General features: G+C 53.9%; 2 protein-coding genes across 6 annotated transcripts in view; one reads left to right on the forward strand and one right to left on the reverse strand.

The window, feature by feature from the left end:
• Nucleotides 1–75: 75 nt before the first annotated feature.
• On the reverse strand, nucleotides 76–11,424 carry Kdelr3 (KDEL endoplasmic reticulum protein retention receptor 3). Of its 3 annotated transcripts, XM_010612930.2 has the most exons (7): nucleotides 11,004–11,424; nucleotides 7,660–7,954; nucleotides 3,926–4,052; nucleotides 3,439–3,539; nucleotides 2,605–2,763; nucleotides 1,553–1,805; nucleotides 76–928 (listed from the first exon to the last, which is right to left on the reverse strand). In XM_010612930.2, the coding sequence occupies exons 3-7, from the start codon at nucleotides 3,969–3,971 to the stop codon at nucleotides 888–890; spliced, it is 600 nt and encodes a 199-aa protein (XP_010611232.1). In that variant the 5' UTR covers nucleotides 3,972–4,052; nucleotides 7,660–7,954; nucleotides 11,004–11,424; the 3' UTR covers nucleotides 76–887. The 3 variants fall into 3 exon arrangements, with proteins under 3 accessions (XP_010611232.1, XP_010611235.1, XP_010611230.1); XM_010612933.2 differs by lacking the exons at nucleotides 7,660–7,954; nucleotides 11,004–11,424 and adding an exon at nucleotides 6,985–7,053; XM_010612928.2 differs by lacking the exons at nucleotides 3,926–4,052; nucleotides 7,660–7,954; nucleotides 11,004–11,424 and adding an exon at nucleotides 6,985–7,191.
• Nucleotides 11,425–11,633: 209 nt separating this feature from the next.
• The window catches only part of Kcnj4 (potassium inwardly rectifying channel subfamily J member 4), a 29,301-nt gene continuing 22,477 nt past the window's right edge, over nucleotides 11,634–18,457 (forward strand). The window contains exons 1-2 of one of the 3 annotated variants that reach the window (XM_010612954.2): nucleotides 11,634–11,837; nucleotides 13,864–13,999. The gene's annotated coding sequence lies outside the window, so the exon portion shown is untranslated. Of the gene's footprint in view, nucleotides 11,838–13,863; nucleotides 14,000–15,533; nucleotides 15,543–15,570; nucleotides 15,588–18,457 lie in introns of those variants that run through there. The other 2 variants (XM_010612978.2, XM_010612970.1) reach the window with 2 other exon arrangements.

Consider the following 18,457-nt stretch of genomic DNA (forward strand, 5'->3'; position numbering starts at 1 on the left):
ACCATCTTGTTTTCTTTTGTAGGTATAAATAAAAACACTTGACAATAAGGTGTGAACTTTTTTATTTCTCAAAACTTTTGCTTCAAGATAAGAGTATTGGACAGACTAATCACCTTATTAGCACCTAAAACTGAAAGGAAGTGGGGATGGTTGGTTTTAGTGCAAGCATTTAACAGGGCAGGATACCTGGTAGGTAAATGGTTGGTATCTTCAGCTCATCAGTAAAATGTTGATAATGGCAACTGTGCCATCTTAAGCTGGCTTCTGGGAAAAAGGTACCAAGTACAGGGCTCACTTGAGCCATAGTAAAGGACTCAAGCCAGTATTAAAGGTGAGGCACAATTGTATCATTTCCAGCCAAAGATAGTAAACTTGGTTTTCTTGTGGCTTGAAAGCAGTGCAGAAGTAAACCATTTGATTCTTGGTGGCTAACACTTTCATATCCCAACTACCTCAATTTGGTCTAACTAAAATTTGTGAAAATTAGTATGAAAACTGGGCCCTAATGTTCCAGCTGATCTTCATTTGGGGGCATTCTATACAGGGGCATCTTTGTAGTTTGGGCCTGTTTGGCATGAGTTTTGTAGCAGGGCTTTAAAGGAGCAATGGTTTATTGTTCCATTGATGGAGTTAGGCACCCTAAGGTTTCTCCTTCCAGCTGATGTTCTGACTTGTGCAGTGCCCTGCTTTTCATCACCTCCGTATTGAGGATTGTAAGGGAAGTCCTGGTGAGGTCTTCTAGGTGGAATGACAAGTTCTTTGCTGAAATCCATACCACACATTTTTATGTCTTGATCATGTGATCTCAAGTCATGAGTAAGTTCACCAAAAAATCAAAATGGTTTCTTCACTGACCTTGGTAAGGTATGGGCCATTTTTGAAGGCCCTCAAATTGGCATTGGAAGACTTAACTTCTTTCCTTTAAGGACTGGAAGAAAGTGAAGATGAAATTAGAATTAACCATATCGATCAAAAGACCTCTTTCTTTGTGCTAGTCTCAGTATTGCTTAACATGCAGCTTACAGTGTCAAGAATATTAAAGCCAAGGGAAAAAAGGTCTTAGGTTAACCAGACTGTAAAGTTGGCAGTTGGCCTCAGTTCCTTTATTCCATGCTGGATATCACAGTCCACTAGTCCCTCAGCTTGGTTCCCATGACCTTTCCTCTTCTCTGACTTAATAGTTGAAGCTGTCCCACAAGCTAGTCTCCCTGTTTTGGCTCCCTTTTTATAGCTGCAAAAGCTGGGGGGGGTGGTCTTTTAATGAGCCCTCTAGTCTGTACCCTTGGCAAAGTATAGATCCCTTTTATCTAGGCCCTGTGTGCTGGCTTAGGTAACTAGGTTTGTGGGTTTGACCCCACCAACCTTTGTTCCTCAGTCACACCAAACTGGTTTCTAATGAATGTTTTTGTTTTCCCAATACATTTTTTCTTTTTTTTAAATGGCATCTTTCCTCATTAATGTAAATACCACAAAGGACAGAGTTGTGGCACTGTTGCTATTCTCATATTTATAAAAGAAATGAACAGGCCACTGCTGTCCTGCTAGCACCTACCTTTGGTTACATACAAGTAGAAGAAGTCACAGTAGAAGATAGTTTGCACTACCCCAGACACTACAGCGATCTGGTCATAGAAGTTCTCAGTCTGGTACCGCCTGATCCAGTTGGCCAGGTAGAGTGCCCTGTACAGCCCTAGGAAGAACAGGTAGTGTGTGGTGATGGTCTCGGCCTCTCCAGTCTTGCTGATCATGAAGAGCTGGGGCAGGATGGCCACTGATTCCAGGTAGATGGAGAAGGTCCAGAGGATCTGAGGCAAAGCAAAGTCACAGGAGCTTGAGCAAGGCCAAGAAGGCCTTGTCTACTGGAACCCAAAATACTAGACATGATTATAGAGACCACACAAATGAGCAAAAGTGATAAAATTCTTGTGTTTTGGCAGCGGTGGGAGGGGGGAGTTGCTGAGGAGGCAACCCCAGGATCTTGTATATCCAGCAAGTGCTTGACTACTGAACACCTCAAACTATGGGGTTTTAATGTTTTAATTTGGTTTTTGTGGCCCTGGGGATTGAACCCAGGCCTCATGCATGCTAGGGAACCACTGTTCTAGTAAGCTACGCTCCCAGCTCCAAATGTATTTTGTTAGAATACTGTTAATTTCTATGCAAATACAAACTGGATTTTTTTTCTTAGAGATGCATATATAGTACATACTGCTTGTTTCAGAACACAGCATTATGTTTCTATGGAACAGTTTTTTAAAGGTTGCAGTTCTGTTGAATAATCTTGCATAATTGAAGGCAGTTTCTCAAAATACTGTCCATAAGTAGCAGCAGGATCTCCAGGAATGCTCGTTGCCCACATTTTTGCAGGCCACAACTCTGGCCTACCTGCTGAATTATGATCTCAGCCTGGACTGTGCTCTAAAGTCTATTAATATGCTAGAGTAAGGTCTTCCATGCCAGAGGACTGGTGTGTGTGGCTTTTGGACACCTTGCCTAGTAGACATGTGCAGCAGCAGTCACGGTTGTAACACATAGGCCCAGACTCCGTTGTGGGCCAGAGGGAGGGATGCTGGGAGACCCAGCCGCCCTCAGATCAGAACTCACTTCCAGTGGCGTGAAACTGTAATTCTCCAGGAAGGAAAGGCCGATGACTGGGATCAGAAGAAACTCCAAGCGGAATGTGTCATTCTCAATGTCAAACGTTTTACGAAACTTCCCGTAGATCATGTACACCGTGACATAGGCACAGAGAAGAAAAACCACCTAAAAAGGAAGAGATTTGGGAATTGAAGTTATTTGCCAGGCTTTGAAGCCTAACAAACCCACAGGCCATTACCCTGCTATCATACCCAAGTAAAGTATTCTGCAGTCCCTCTTGGGCCCTTGGACAACAGTTCTGACTTACACTTGTGAAGTAACTGCACACTTCTAACAGGGACTGACATTGTTCCTGGAGTCAGTGGTACCCTAGCCGCCTCCATCTTCAGAACATTGGAGAAAAAATAGAACCAGCGGGGTATGGTGGTGCACGCCTGTAATCCTATCATTCTAGAAGCTGAGGCAAGAGGATCACACATTCAAGCCTATTCTGTACTACAGAGAGAGACCCTGACTCAAAACACCAAAAATGAAACAAGATCTGTTTTACTCGGGGTTTAGCAGTGGCAGTCTAGGCTCCAAACCCCTCCCCCAGCTCCCTGGATGTTCATGAATGGCTTGTAAGCATCCTTCACAAGGGTGAATTCCGCATTGCTTGTCTATGGTTCCTTCAGAAAAGCTCTATGCAGTAGCTGTCCCCCCGTGGGTAGTGGTTCCATTTAGCTATGGACTCTACTCTTCCAGACCAGTGGTCCCCAACAAGATGCACCAAAATCACACAGATGGCTGCCCTCACGGTGGCTTGGTGGGCCCCCCCACCACCACCTCTTGAAGTCTCACCTTCATTACTGTATTGTAGATGGAAATGAAGTTGGTGAAGAGGTCCAGGTACCTGGTGGTGAAGACAAGAGCGAAAAGGATCTGGCTCTTCCCAGAGATGCCTGTGTCAGAGAGGACAGGAACCAGTGAGAAGAGAGACAGCCCCAGGCCACCTGCCCACCAGACTGCAGAGCCTGGAGCCAGGGCAGCCAGGAGCCACCCTGTCTCATCAGGAGGATCAAGCAACTCAGCTCTTCCTTCAGCTCCCTGGAGTCCAGCTCCTCTCGTTCAGCTGAAATCTGTCTCCCAAATAAGGACACAGACACCAAGTTCTCAGTACCTCTCCATGTGCCCACCAAAGTTGTTGCTCTGGGGAGTGTTGGCAGTGTGACCAGGCTTGGCAGGGTTATTGAGGCTTTTCTGCACTCCACCTCCAGGGTCCACGGACAACCCCCAGAGCTGTGTCCCTCCCAGATTAACAGACACTGACTCCACAGTGTGGACTCACCAGTGAGATGGAAACCAGCAGAGGAAGGCACTGGCCAGGAGCCCATTCCATTTAACTTTCCAAACTGCTAAGATTTTAAAAGCCTATTTCTTGGGCTGGGGACTTAGTTCAGCAGCACTGCAGCTACCTGGCAAGTGAAACATCCTGAGTTTGATCCCTGGTACCAAGGAAAAAAGGCCTATTTCTTAGTTATAAAAGTTATGCCTAGTTTTACTCTTCATAAAACAAAATTAAGTCTGAGAGTATAACTCAGTAGAGCTCCTACCTCACATGTACAAGTCCCTGGATTTCATTCCCAGTACCGCAAAAAAAAAAAAAAAAAAAAAAAATATAAAAAGATTTTTAAAAGCCTCTCTGCATCTTTCGGATCACTGTGGACACATACCTCATGACACGTGCATAGGCAGCATGAGTGTGTTGAGTTCACTCTGCCTTTCCTTGGCTCCTTTATCCTCTCTTTTTTTTCCATTTATTATCAAAGAACTTTAGGTTTCAAACGTCCACAGAGAGGGAAACCTCATTTCCCCTAAACTTCCTCCTCCTCCCTTCCTCAAAAATGCCCCCCACTTCATCCTCAAGTCAGCAAACTCAGGGCCACCCTTGAGTCTCCCTCCTCTTTCCTCCTCATACCCATTCAGTCACCAGGCCCCAATAACCCCCACATTTCTTGGCTCTTCTCCCTGACTCCAGTGGCCTCAGATGGCCAGCTACCCTCCCGTAACGACCCACAGCCTGGTCTGCCCAGATCCTTTAATGCTTGTTCACCTGCCCCCGACTTCCACTCTCCATCTAGCAATCCAAGGGTTTTTTTGTTTGTGGAGACAGGGTCTCACTAGCCCAGCCTGGCCTCAAATGCGCGGCCATCCTGCCTCAGCCTCCTGAGTGCCCAGATTGCCAGGGCCCAGTGGAGGACTATTTTTAAAATAAAATTTTGCTTAAACCACTTAAGTGTCTCCCAAATGTACTTAAAGACTCAAAGTTTTATCCAGCCCGAAGGGCCTGCCTAGGCTGTTCTCTCCCTGGTTCCCCTTGGTCTTGCCCTCTTGCAGCTGTGGCTACAATTCCGGATTTCATTAAAAACGGGTGTCGCTGGGGATTTAGCTCAGTGGCACTGCGCCTGCCCCACAAGTGCAAGGTTGTGAGTTTGATACCTGGTTCCAAAAAATGAAAAAATAAAAACAGAGTGTCTCAGAGCATGGCGCTGACACATGAGATGACCTCCTCAGGGTCAGCTCCCCTGAGTCCCTGGATGGTGCCTCCTCTCACCCTCCCTGGCGAGGCAGTTTGGGGGTGAGGAGACATCTTTACTGACCAAAGAAGGATATGCTTTACCTATCACGTTGTGGACAGTGCTAGGTCCCACCCATGCCCCATGTAGGATGCCCTGTCCCAGAGGCAGCCTGCCCCTCCTACCGGGGCCTTCCATTTCCCTTGCCTCTTTGGGGGCCCTGCTGACCTTGAGCACAGCAGTTTTCCCCCTTTTGAAAACAGGTGATTCTCACTAAAGCCAGGCCCCATAACAGAGCAGAGAACCTGAGCCCGGGGCCAGCCCAGGTTCTGAGAAGCCCAGCAAGCACAAATGGGACCCACTGATCAAGACAGATAGGAAATTGAGGCCCAGGGTCCCAGAGGGAGTCAGTGATGGGTGAGAACAAAGCCCACATCTCCAGCCTCAGGGCTGGGCCAGCCGGGGTCCTGCCGGGCCCCATCCCTTGGGGCTGATGGGTCAGTGTGGACCTGTCTACACACACAGGCCCATCCAGGCCAGCATGCTGCCTGCCCTTTTTCTTTCCCTGCAGTGCTAACATCTCTGAAAAGCCAGTCATTCTGACTGTTCCTTGCTGGTGGTTCCCCTCCTGGGTCTGCTCTGCCTGGCAGGTGGTGCCCTGGTGGAGCTCTGTCCCAGGTGCCTAGCACGGTGCCAGGGAAAGTGGGCGGACAACAGCACCCCTCTAGTCTGTGCGTGGAACTCAGTGACCAGTTCCAGCCCATTGTCCCACCACCTGGGTCCGTGGCCCGCTTCCTCAGTCGGGAAGGGCAAAAGTCCAGAGCGACCGCCTCTAAAGCGATCTCACGTCTGCATCCACAACTGTTGCCACAGAGCCTCGCTTTGCAGGTGGCAGCTCCACCCTGCTCTCTCCATGTCCCTCCAGACTCCAGATAACCCTGCTCCAGGGCCGCTCCTGAGCTTCTTTCCCTCCCCCCCATGCTTTCCATGGCTCCCCAGTCCCAAATTCCAGGACCCTTCTCCCTCCAGACCCCTTCCTGGGACTGTGACTTCTCCGTGTCTGCATCTCCTTCTTGGACCTGCACACCCACACACACAACTCCAGGACGAGCACAGAGCTGCTCCTCCACGAAGCCTTCAGCTGCTCTCTGCCTCTCCAGCCCGCATGGAGCCTGGGATCACCCCTGTGCCAAGCACAGGCAGCACCTGGACCACACGAGGGGGACAAAGAAGGCTGCCGGAGGTTCAGGTTCTCTGTCAGCTCCAGCCCAGCCTCAGAACTTCTCCCAGCACCAAGGGAACCCTTACCAGACGCCCGACCTTTGCCTGGGGCAGCTCCATGCTCGCCTGGTCAGGCTGGTCCACTCATGCCAGATCACAGGCAGGGGAAGGAAGGGGGCCCAGACCCGGGAGAAGGCTGGGAGGGGCAGAGGGAGCGGAGGGAGAAGGAAAAGAAGACTCTGAGTTTGGGGACCACTTCCTGAGCGCACACCCTCACTTCCCCGGTTCAAGGGTGAGACTGGAGGAGCGGCAGAGGGTGGCCTTGAGAGGGCCGCGTCACCTCCTTCTTATCTCCATGGGCTCCTCGTCCAACTAGCCGTAGTAATGAGGCCAGCTCAGGGGAGGCCAAGCCCACCCTTCACCCCAGGCTCCGTGGCCCTCCTTCTGTGGCAGCGTACAACCTAATTGTGTCTTTTTTCTTTTTTGAAGGCTGAGCTCCTTTAGAGCCCAAGTCCCCACCCTACACGGCCATCCTACAACACCCCTCCTGCAAACAGGCCTGGCTAGGGCTGGCTGGCGGGGTTCCCCTCCCTTCCGGGGCACCCCTCACCCTTGCAGCACTTGGACCTCCAGATCTTCCCCAGGAGCAAGATCATGGCCAGGAGGTGGCTCAGGTCGCCGAGGATTCGAAACAAGTTCATGGCCCAGCCCGACGGTCCTGCGCGTGCCCAGCAGCGAACTTTCAGGGAACTTTCTGGCGTGTGGGGCGGCTGCCACGTCCCCGGCCACCACCTCGCAGCGCCCCAGGTCCGGCCCGCGCCTAGAAGTTGTTTTTAAATGGTATGCTTATGAAACTTGAAAGCAGATTGAGAAATGCCCCTGTGATTTTTATCTTATGCTCTTGGGTGGAAAGAAACCGCTTTTAGGTAGGAAAAATATGTTAAGAACTGTATTTCCTGTATTCACTGGGAGCCAGAGTCATCCGAGGGGACCCTGGGAGGCCACCGAATCCCAGTCTCTCAGTTCCCCTCTCTGTCCAGTCCCACTCCCCGTCCTTTTATTTTTCTGAGACAGAGTCCTATAACCCAGGCTCACCTCACATTCACAGGGATCCTCCTGCCTCAGCTTCCCAAGTCCTGGGATTACAGGCACTCTACTTTTGGACCCACCTGAAGACACTAGTGCCTGGGCGAATGGGGTCTGCATGCCAGTGCCACCCACTGTATTGTCCTGCCCTGCAGTCGGAACTCCTCATGGGGGTTCAGGGATTGAGTCCCTCCCTTACCAGCAAGTGAATTTGGATATCCAAGCTGGTGCTACTTGACCTCACAGGGTGGGTGACAGTAATGACAGCTTCACAGATGTAATCCGGCGAAGCCTCCTTGCTGTGGGCCTCAGTGTTCCCATCTGTAAAACGGAGCTGCTATCCAAGGCCTCCTCCTTCTCAGTGTGCTGAGATGTTAAACGGGGCTGCATAGATCAGGTGAGATCCCAGAGGGTTGAGCAAAGAAGGGTGAGCAGGAGTCCTCCCAGTGCTGTGTGGCCTGAGCGGGTCAGCCACCCTCTCTGGGCATCAGTCTCTGCAGGTGTTAAGAGTGGATCGGATGAGCCAAGGGCCCTCACTGTCCTCTCCTTGACCTCTATCACCCCTCCTTACTTGGGACTCTCCTTCCTCAAACAACTGGCCCTGTCCCATGCTCTCCACCTGCCACAGATGGCCAGAGGGGCCCTCTCATGTCAGTCCCTTCTGTGGCCCCCAAGCATGGCCAAGACTTCTGGGCCAGGCATCCTCAGAGGCTCCAAGTGTGGCCCAAAGACTCAGAGTTGCTGCAGGCTGCTAGGAGCAGGGCAGCCCCTCCCCAGACTTCCTGCCTGGGGTGACAGACTCTGCAATCTTCCTGCTCCTGGACAATTGGATTTGTGTGCACACGCAAGTGTGAGAGGTACCACCTAAGCGGTGGGACAAGGGAGGCACTGTGATTCCCATTTACACGCGGGAACAGGCACAGATCTGCTCAGGGTCGCAGAGCCATGGAGGAGCCCTGGAGCCTGGATCCCAGCACTGCCTGACTGCAGGGCTCAAGGAGTTGAATCATCCATCACACTGTGGGCTGTGCAGCAGGTGACAGCTCCCTGTCATGAGAGGTGGGTAGCAGGGGGTGGAGCCCATTTGTCAGACAGGGGTGCCAGGCCAGGGTCAGGCATGCCAGGCCAGTCGTCTCCTTCCCTTCCACAGGCGATGGAGCCAGAAAGGGGAGCTGCGGGGACCAGTGCACGCTGGAAGGAGGAGCCAGCACTGTCCCTAAGCGGTGGAACAGAATGGGCCCTCTGGTCCCTATTCCCCCCCACCCCGGGAAACTCTCCCTGGATGCCCCCAGAGGGTGCCCAGGGGAGGCGCTGGCTATTTAAATCTCTCAGGTGTGGCTGCTTTCTTTCTGCCCAACCAGCTGGCATCTCCCGCTTAGTGCCCACCTCCTCCCAAAGCCGGGGAAGAGCACGTGCATTTGCCATTTGGTGAAACATCTGCCCTCCTGGGAGGCAGCCCCAAGTGCCTGGGGAAGGGGACAGGCAAGGTTGGTGTCCTCCTCTTCCCTTCTGTCCCGTTTGGAGACCTCCAGGGACCTGGCCAAGGCCAGGAGACAGCCGGGGAGAGAATCAGGCTGGGTGAGCCTTGCTCCGGGCCTGTGCTGTAGGTAGAAGCTGCCACTGCCCTTGCTCAGGGCCTCGGCTTTCCTAGTTGTTCAGTGGGGATGCAGAGGACAGACAGCTGCTTGTTTCTGCTCCTTGCATCCCGTCTCCCAGCCCCTCTCCATGGAACTCATGCTCGGTCCTCATTTTACACAGGAGGAAACTGAGGCTCAAATTCCTTTCCCCACCACATCCAGCTCATTTCCCCAAAGCTCTAGCACTTGGTTCGAGTCCTCAGTTCTGACCCTTTCCTGCCCATCCTGTATCTCAGGTGGGGTATTTCTCAAAGCTTCCTGTGGAGAAAGGGGAAAATGTGTTTGTTTTCAGTGTTGGAGTTTGAATCCAGGGCCTTCATACTGCTCTATATCCCCAATCCCTCTTGTACTTCTTATTTTGAGACAGGTTCTCACTAGGTCACAAAATTGCCCAGGTCGGGCTTGAACTTGTGATCCTCCTGCCTCAGCCTCTCAGGAGCTGGGATTACAGGCCTGTGCCACCACACCAAGCTTCCTTACCCACGTACAACACTGCACTGTGGTTCACACCAGCCCTCCAGCCATCTGAGCCATCGTTCCCTCTCTGTCCCTTCTAAAAAGTGGATCTCAGAGAGCCCCTCACTTCTCTGAGCCTCAATTTCCTGACACCCAAAAATGAGCCTGTGTGCAATGGAGGGGAAGAGGGGCAAATATTTCATTCAGCTCCAAAGGCAAAGACCATTTTTCTTTTAATTAACAAAAAGCAAATTGTATGTTCATGGTCAGAGTGGAGTAGTTGATTAGAAAAAAAAATCTGCCTACATAATCTTATTTTTTTCCCCTGCTGGCCCTAGCTGCCACCACTGTGTTGACCATCCAGAGTGGAAGGAAATGGGTGTGGAGACTGAAAAATCACATCCTTGGGACACCCCACCTCTGATCCGCCTCTGAGGCAAGGTGAAGGAAGGAGGATCTATGATCCAGGCTCCTGGGACTCCCCAGCAGCCCCAGAGGCCACCATGGTGTCCCTGGGCCCAGGCAAGCACTTGCTCCTCGCTCCTAGGAGGAGGAACGAGCGCTTCCCAGAAGCCCTCAGGTCCAGGCTGGGAGCCTCGGAAGAGTCCGTTTCCTAAGCGGGCAGGGGTGTGCTCCACTCCAGGTGTTCGCGGAGCTCTTTCCTGTCTGTGTCTTTTGAGCGCTGTGAGCCACTGCGTTTACAGAGCTAGAAGTGGAGGTTCTCAAACCTTTCTCCCACTTTTAGTTCCAAGCGGGTCTGCTGAAGACCAGCTGCGTGCCATGTGCCTTGGGGCCGAACACGGATGCCCCTGGCTTAGGGCAGCCTCGGGTGGGGAGTTGTGGTTAAGGAAGAAGTCGGGCAAAGTGATGCGCTCAGTGAGCTTTGAAGGGTGAGTAGGAGCACGTCTCGAAGGCAAAATCTGGAAGAAGGAGGAGTTCTAAGGAGTAATAAATGATAGATAAGAGACGGGATACAGCCTGCTCTCCCAGAGCACTGTATTTGTACTGCTCTTTAAAAGAAACCGGGAGGAGAAGACCATAGAAAAATCACATCACGGCAAATTCAAGTCTGAAGCTCCACCGACAGGAGCTCCTCCAAGGTGAGATGATTAAATCTAATCGAATCACAGTTTTCACCTCGGTAACCCGGGCGTAAGCACTGCCCTGGTACGGTAGGGCCACAGTTGGCTAAGTACTGAGGCGTTTTTTTTGCAAGGGGTAAACTGAGTCCCAGAGAGGGGCTGTAAAAGCAAAGCTAGAAGAAAACACGGAAATCGCGCGTCCTTAAAAGGCGACCGCTCCCTCGCCGCTCCCTCCCCCAGGTGTAACAATTCTGGAAGCGTTCCGTGTCTTGATCCACACGGGTTTAAACATCTGCAAACATTCATGGAGTTGTACTACTGTTTGTAAGATATATCTTAATTAAAAGAAGGGGAAAAGACACAGTAACCTGGGCGACGCCGCCTCCCTGCCCTCAGTGCTGGCGACAGGTGTCTTTCGGAGACCCGGAGCGCCGCAGTCTCCGCCCCGCCCCGGGGCGCCAGGAGTCGTGTGCGGCGTCGGGGCCTGGCACGGTTCCCACGGCAACCGCAAGCCGCTTTCCGCCTCTCCAGAGTGACGAGGCGCGAGTCAAGACCCGGAGCCCGGCTCATGGAACCGGAGCCCCAAAGCGCGTCCGGGAGAGAGATCGCTTCTGGCCTGTGAGAGAGTCTGCCCTTGGTTTAGCGCTGGCGTTCCGAGGGCACACTGCAAACACCACTCCCCAGCCCTGACTGCGGCCACGAGCCGCTGCTTCACGCACCCCTGGGGACTCCTTCTCAGCTTTGCGGGTGGGGAGACGCGTTTGGCTCTTCCCCAACATCACCAGAGAAGCAGGGGTGAAGCCAGGCCCTGACCCCAGCGGCCTCCTTCCCACCCGGGCAGTGCACTAAGTGAAAGGCACGCGGGCCTGGGGCCCTGGGAACACCTTGGGTTCTGGTTCCGGCTCTGCTGGTAACATGCCTTGTGGTCTTGAAGTCCCTGCTCCTCTCTGGGTCTCACAGATAAGACACCATCACCAGTATCTCAGAGTAGCTGTCAGCAAGTGTGTAAAACCATCAACGAGTGTAAAAGCAGCCTGTAAACTGTAAAGTGCCTTGCACATGCCAAGGACCATCGCCGTTGCCGCTCTACTGCCATCTTGTCCTCTCCGTCACCCCAGCCCCAAGGGCAGCCTTGGTGACATCCAGCTGCACAGTGAGCCTAGTCTCAGAACTCTCCATGCCCAGAGATTTCCAGCCTGCAGGTGAGTCTGCTCCATCTTCCCCTCCCCAAGGAATTGGGTGGCTCTCCGGAGGGCAGGAACCCTCTGGTCCCCAGAATGAGAGGGAACCAGAAAGGCAGCACCCTCCATGCCAGCACGTGTCTCCTGCCCTCCGCCCTGTGGTTGAGTTGTAGAAGTTCCCCAGTAATCGAGTCTGTCTGGGACCTCAGGACCTGGCCCCCTGAGACACAGGCTATTGGGTATCGTATCCTTTGGATGCCATGTGCTGGGCATGTGTTTGGACAGTTGTCTCTGTGTGTGTCATGTGTTGTGATGGTTGTGACTGGCAGGTATGGCTGGTGTGCATCCACCGGTTGTCTGTATGCCCTTGGGATGTGTACTTGAGCGCGTGTATGTAAATGTGTGTGTCTATTGCTGTGTGGACCATGTGTGCAGGTGTGTGTTGTGCGCTTGTGGCATATGTGTTTACCATGCATCTGTTTGCATCTCGCCGGTGTGTGTGTGCAGATCTGAACGGGCATGTGCTGGGCTGCACTCACGGATTCGTGGCCCTGTAAGGACCATCATCGGGGGTGGTCTTGGAGGCAGTGGTTCCGTCTCTCCCCTCACCTGGCCGACCTTCCCCTGAAGACTGCATATGGGAGGCCGCAGGCATGCCCAGGCCAGTTCCTGCCTCTCCCCCACACCTTTGGCCAGGGCCACCAGGGGCCAGGGTAGGTGGGTGAGCCTGGGGCCAGGGCTCATGTGACCCCCGCTCAGTGCTTGGCCTCCTCCCCTCCCCACAGCAGGAGCAGCAGCGGGAAAGGTTGGCGGAGGGGGGCTATTTTGGGAGCGTCTCCTTAGCAACAGCTGCCACGGCCGTCTGTGGCGGTTTTTCTATAGGTGCTAAAATATTCCACCCTGGTGACTACTGAGTGCTGGGGGGTGGGTGTGGGTGGGGGCGGAGGGCAGGAGAGACCCCTACAGTTCTCAGTCCCCAGGACACTGCCTGCAGAGATGGCTCCTGGCCTTCTGAACCCCCAATATCCTTCTCTCTGCCTCTGGACCTTGCCCTTTGCAGCTGCCAGGACTTTGGTGTCCTCAGGCAGCCAGCTGTGTCCTGATTTGATTTCTCATCTATGCAGCTGGGTGGCCTCAGTTTGCCTCATCTGCAAAACAGGCTGGCTGGCTGTCAAGGAACTTTGTAGTCTAAAACTCTGGACTCCAATTCTGGCATCTCCAAGTGGCCCTTTCTCTCTCCTGCCCACCTGTGTTACCTGCCTGGCCCCAGTCCCCCTAGCTGTGCCCTCCTAGCCCTTTGCACATCCTCTCAGGGACTCTGGACCCCCAGCAGGCTTCCAGAGCTGGCTGGATATTGAGTGCTGTGCTGGCCTGGAGTGACCTTTGTAGAACCTCAGAGTTGAAACCAAGTTTAATTCCTTGCTCTGACATTTGCTCATTCCGTGGCCAACCCTGGGCAGGCCACATCCTTTCTGTGTATCCGTTCCTGAGGGGTCCTACGTAGCCTCTGCCTCAGGAATCTGTGGAGGTCAAACTGGAGATGGGAACCTGGGGGTGGGGCTGGGCTCTGAGAAAATGGATGGATGGAGGATTGCGCATCGTCCATTCCCTCTCAAACTTCAGTGTGCTTGTCGTCCTCTTCCAGAGCGTCCTCTAGCCAGCCAGGCCACTCGCTCAAAATGTTCCCTTTCAGTTTTCCCATGGGGAACAGTGCCCACATCACAGAGTTCCTGTAGGGATCGAGTGAGACAGGGGCTGCGGTGGGCTGGACTAGTGCTCGGCTAGTAGCACAAACTCCACGGAGCCTCACTGTCCTGGCCCTCGAGGGTGTCCTTACCAGGGCCACTTGTCCTTAGCGAGCCAGCCCAGACAGGTCCCACGACCGAGGAGGCCTCTGAGGTCCAGGGAAGACAGGCCTTTCTCCTAGTGCCCTTACGTACAGACACTCACACGTACACGCACAGGTACACGCGTGCACACAGACACGCACACACTGGTCTCTCACACCTGTCTCACATCATTCCTTCCCACCACCTACTTAAAACAGGGGCAGAAACTACTCAGACTTGGGCTAGACCATGGCAGTTCTCATTTCATCTTTAATCATCCTCAAGACAGCTGCCCAGAGCAGGTTTTCTCCATCTGCTTGCCGCGTGAAGAGACCAAGATGCAGAGCAGAGAAGGTGAGTGGCCCAAGGTCACGTTTTCAGTGGTGGAATAAGGACTGTCTTTCCTGCCCCAAATCTCTGCCCACCTGGAGCTGTCCTTCCTGCTTCGCCTTACCTTCTTCAGACCGTCCTATTGGCAGGAGTGGAGCAGCTATCGCCAGGTGCAGCCCAGGCCCAGCCAGGTAACCCCAGCCCTACCACAGACGTGGGCCCAGGGACCTGGTGCTGGAGGACCGATCTTGTCGTAGTAGACACACTGCATCTAGATGTCCCTGTCCCTGCATCCTTCCTTGTCTCTGCTCTCTCCTTGCCCTGCACCTGCACTCCCAGGGCAGCCATGAGGCCGGCCCTCTGGCCAAGGATGAGACTGCTGGTCCTTTGCCACACCTGTGTCCTGCCCACTTCCCACGTGTGCAAGGGCACCAGGTGCACACTCCTGCTACCTAAGTGCTTGGCCTGCTGGTCACCCCATCCACCCGTAGGTGGGAGGCTCACGACAGGAGACATCAGCCCTGCTGCCTGCCTGAGGGCACTGCAGGGTCATGGGGGAGGTAGGCATGGACCGAGACTTGGTGCCCTATGGTCCTCCGAAGCCTGCACCAAGACGAAGCACCTGCCTCTAGGCACTGCTCCAAGCTACACCTTTCTTTTCCTTTCACCCAACTGAACCTGACCCTTGAGGGAGGGGTGTGTTAGGGTCCCCACCTCACACACAGGTTAAGTGAGGAACTCAGCCAAAGTCATATAGCTCCTCAGTGCTTTTGAGCCCAGTTGGCCTGACTCCCAGACTCATTGAGTACATACAGAACCCTGCTCACACCCAGCCCAGGGGCTGACACAGGGCAACAGGGTGATGAACGAGTGGGGGGCGAAGGACTTGCGCTGGTGGCAGGAGGAGGCCTTCTCCGGGAAGTGGCCCAGAGGCCAGACTTGGAGAATAGCTGGCAATCTCTGGGCAAAGAAGGCAGAAGGGCATTTCAGGCAGGAGGAACAGCACGTGCAGGGAGAGAGGTGTGGAGGCATCTGGTGTGTTCTGGAATCTGTGGGAACCGGAGTGTACAAGTGGGTGTGTGGTGTGCACAATAAGGTGGGGCTGAGGCGTTGGCCTGGGTCCCTTTGGGTGGGGAGATCACCCTGGGATGGCAATAGTCACAGTGGACCTGTCCTTGGGGGATCAGCTGGGAGGAAGAGGGGAGGGACTCCACATTCACCGGCTCTCCACCTGTCTCCCTCTGAACAGGCTCCTGGGAAAGTTCTACGGCTGTCTGTCTAGCTGCGAGCACTCTCTCCGCCTGCCCCCGGGAGAGAGAAGCACCTCCCTCCTTTCTCTTCGGAGAGTGAGGTGGCAGTAGGATGGCCACGATGTAGCTGGCTCCCCAGGGGCCCTGGGTTGCTGGGGGCCCAGACTCACGAGCACACTGGCGCTGCCAGGGCAGAAGGGCCCTGTCCTCCCTTATGAAGACAGCTTAGTGAGACCCAGAAATGGGGCTGGCAGATAACACGAGACTGGGGTTTAGTCTGGCTCTGCCACCTCCGGGTGACCTTGGACGGACCCTCTGGTGCTCTCAGTCTGCGGATCTGCAAAGCATAGTGGTGCTGACAGGTGAGAGCACCAGGCTCCCTCGGGCAGGGCCACCTCAATCAAGTGCTTAAGGTTCCTAATGCTGGGCCCTCTGAAGGGAAGAAGGACCCCCAAATAGAGGAGCAGGCGCCCTCGGACCCAAGGCCGACACCAATCGCTCCCACCCAACCCCTTCTAGGTCCCTAGCAGCCCTCCCCACCTGCCCCTCGGGGGACTGGAAAACCCGGGAGCGGGCATACGGAGCGGATTCCATGAGGCGCGCTCGTGGGGCGCAGAGGAAAACCCGGCCAGGATCTGGGGCAGGAGCGGAGCCCCTTAGGCCCTAGCCCAGGCCCCCGATCCGCACCGCGCGCCCTGCGGGAGCGGGTTTGACGCCCGGGTCGACGTAAGGGACCGGGCAGAGTCTGGCCCCGCAGGCAGCCGAGGGCTCCCGACTGGGGGAGCGCGCGACTCCGCAAACAATTTGGTTTACACACAAAAGTGGCAAAATTTTGTTTTTGTTTGCAAGCTCTATATTAACTGACAAGCATGACTGAGGTCATCTTTCCCATGCAAACACAAATGTGACCATCTTTTCCAAAACTGTGGAATACATGAAGTTTGTGAACCCTCTAGTTTGTGGGATTTGTTAAAATTGAGGAGTTCCTGAAATTCTAGCGTCTCAGATTCAGGGTGGTTGTAGGGTGGGACAGGATATCTTAACAAGTAACTGTGGAGAGTCCTGGGCCCAATGCAGTTGAAAACTCATGCGGTGTGATTTGGGGTCTTCACTATTGTTGTCCATGGTCTATGAGTCCCTGATGATGCTATGACAGATTTAGTGAGACCTAGAGGAGCCCCCCAAAGAAGGGACAGGGATAGTTATGGAGATGATGTAAGTCTTTGATAGTGGTTTTACCTCTACCCTTTCCCATGTATCCAAAATAAAGACCTCCACATGACCTGAGCACATCCTGTGCCATTAAGCAGCCTCACCCCTATCCATGCTCCTGGGCACAAGCATTTACAGTGGGAGCTAGACTCTGGGTTCAGGATATTGCCTTGATTATGTTATACACTTGTTCTTAGCCAAAAGACTGAGAAGTGATAACCTTGATTCTGTTATATTAGGCTCTTGGGCTACTATTTCCATATATTCATATCAACTACATACCACAAAATAGTGATGATGATGATGATGATATAATGATCATACTTCTTCATGAGTATAACTACACTACAGCCATCATAGCGTTTGGTCCCATGACTTCCAGAGCTGGTGCGCGCCGTCTGGGTGTCCATCGGTGATCGATGGGTTTGGAGGAGAGGACAGGCAGAAAAGGCGCCTTAACCTCCTGCCCAGCCATGACCCTCAGCTGCCTCCACCCACCCCCGCTGTCATGCCCCAGAGCTTCACGAAAGCTGACTTGTAGCAAGGTTTAGGGGCTGGGGGATTTCTCTTTCTCATCTCCCCACCTGCAGCTTTTTTGCAGACGGCCTTTCGATTTGACAGAAATCCCTCTTCTCCTGTTTTGAGCATATACTTTGTGCCAGGCAACCCCAGAGAGTGGTCAGAGATCCAGCAGATGCAGCACCTCACCTTTTACAGGGACGGAAACTGAGGCTAGGGAAGGAGGGAGAGACTGCTTTTTCCTTCCCAAGGAAGAGCGACGTGATGAGCCCCTGCTCAAGGAGAACTTGCCCTGCCACCTGCAGAATGTCTCCCACCCATACTCGGCCCACCATGTCCAGACTACCGGAAGGGACAGGATGGCCAGTGTGGGAGAGGCCAGGGGAGGCAGGTGGCTGGGCTCTGGTGACAGGCAGAGGCCTTAGGGAGGGTAGCAGGGCACCGGTAGGCTGAAGGCCGCAGGAAGAGAGGGGAGGATGTGACATCTCTGCTCCCCCCTCCAGTCCTGTGATCTCCCCAGCTGCAGGCCTTTGGGGGCTGTTAGGCAGCAGGTATCACACAGTGGCCCTGGCTTGGCCTCTGGTATGGGGAGCAATGGAAGAATAGGGGAGCTGGGATGAGGGATGGGGACAAGGGATGCTGGCCACTGAGCCAAGCTGGAGCCCGGAGGCCTCCACCTAGAATATCTGGCTATAGTCTGCACCAGAAGGAAGGACTCTTTCTGGGGTTTTTCATACTGGGCAGCCAGCCTCCCACATCCTCCATACAGGTGCTCAGAAATTAGTTCATCCAAGGAGTCACTGCTGGGCAGGTCACTTTCCTCCCTGAGCCTCAACTTCCACATCTGGGGAATGGGAACATCGCCTCTGCCCCACTGACCTCCAATGGGTTCCCTAAGCAGGAGGCTGTTCCCAGACTGGGGGAAGCACTAGGGAGATGGGGCGAGGACTCATTTACCTTTAAGGAGATGAGTAGCAAAATAGGGGGGTAAGAGAAATATGGCTGGAAATGGGGCTGATCAAGAGCAGGAGGATCCAGGAGTTAGAGCAGGGAGCTGCGGCCTGGGAGTTATTCCTCATGACCTCTCGGGCTCCCCTGGAAAAGAGATCGCCTTTCCCAAAAAAAGCCTTTGAGGTGACGGTGCCCAGACAGAACTGGCCATGGGTTTCTGTGGGAGTGACCTTGGACAGCTGGCTTGACTTCTCTGAACCTCAGTTTCTTCACTGGAGAATGGGGTGTGGGCCCTGACTTTGCCGAGGTGTTGAGCCGTCCGCCCCGGTTGCGGGAGCCGGGAGCACAGAGGAACGAAGTAGCAGTAGCGTAGGGTGCTATGGAAAGATTCCCAAGCCCTGGATCTGAAGGAAGGAGGAGGAACCGAGCGGGCTTACAGGGCAGGCTGGTTCCCAATGTGGATCTGGGGGAGGCGGGGGCGAGTGCCGAGGGGGGTGTGAGGAGGAGGGGGCCCCTCTGCGGGGACCACTGAGTCACGAGGACATGGAAG

Source organism: Fukomys damarensis, unplaced genomic scaffold (assembly GCF_012274545.1).
Source record: "Fukomys damarensis isolate Sample0158 unplaced genomic scaffold, DMR_v1.0_HiC HiC_scaffold_19, whole genome shotgun sequence".
NCBI lineage: Eukaryota > Metazoa > Chordata > Mammalia > Rodentia > Bathyergidae > Fukomys > Fukomys damarensis.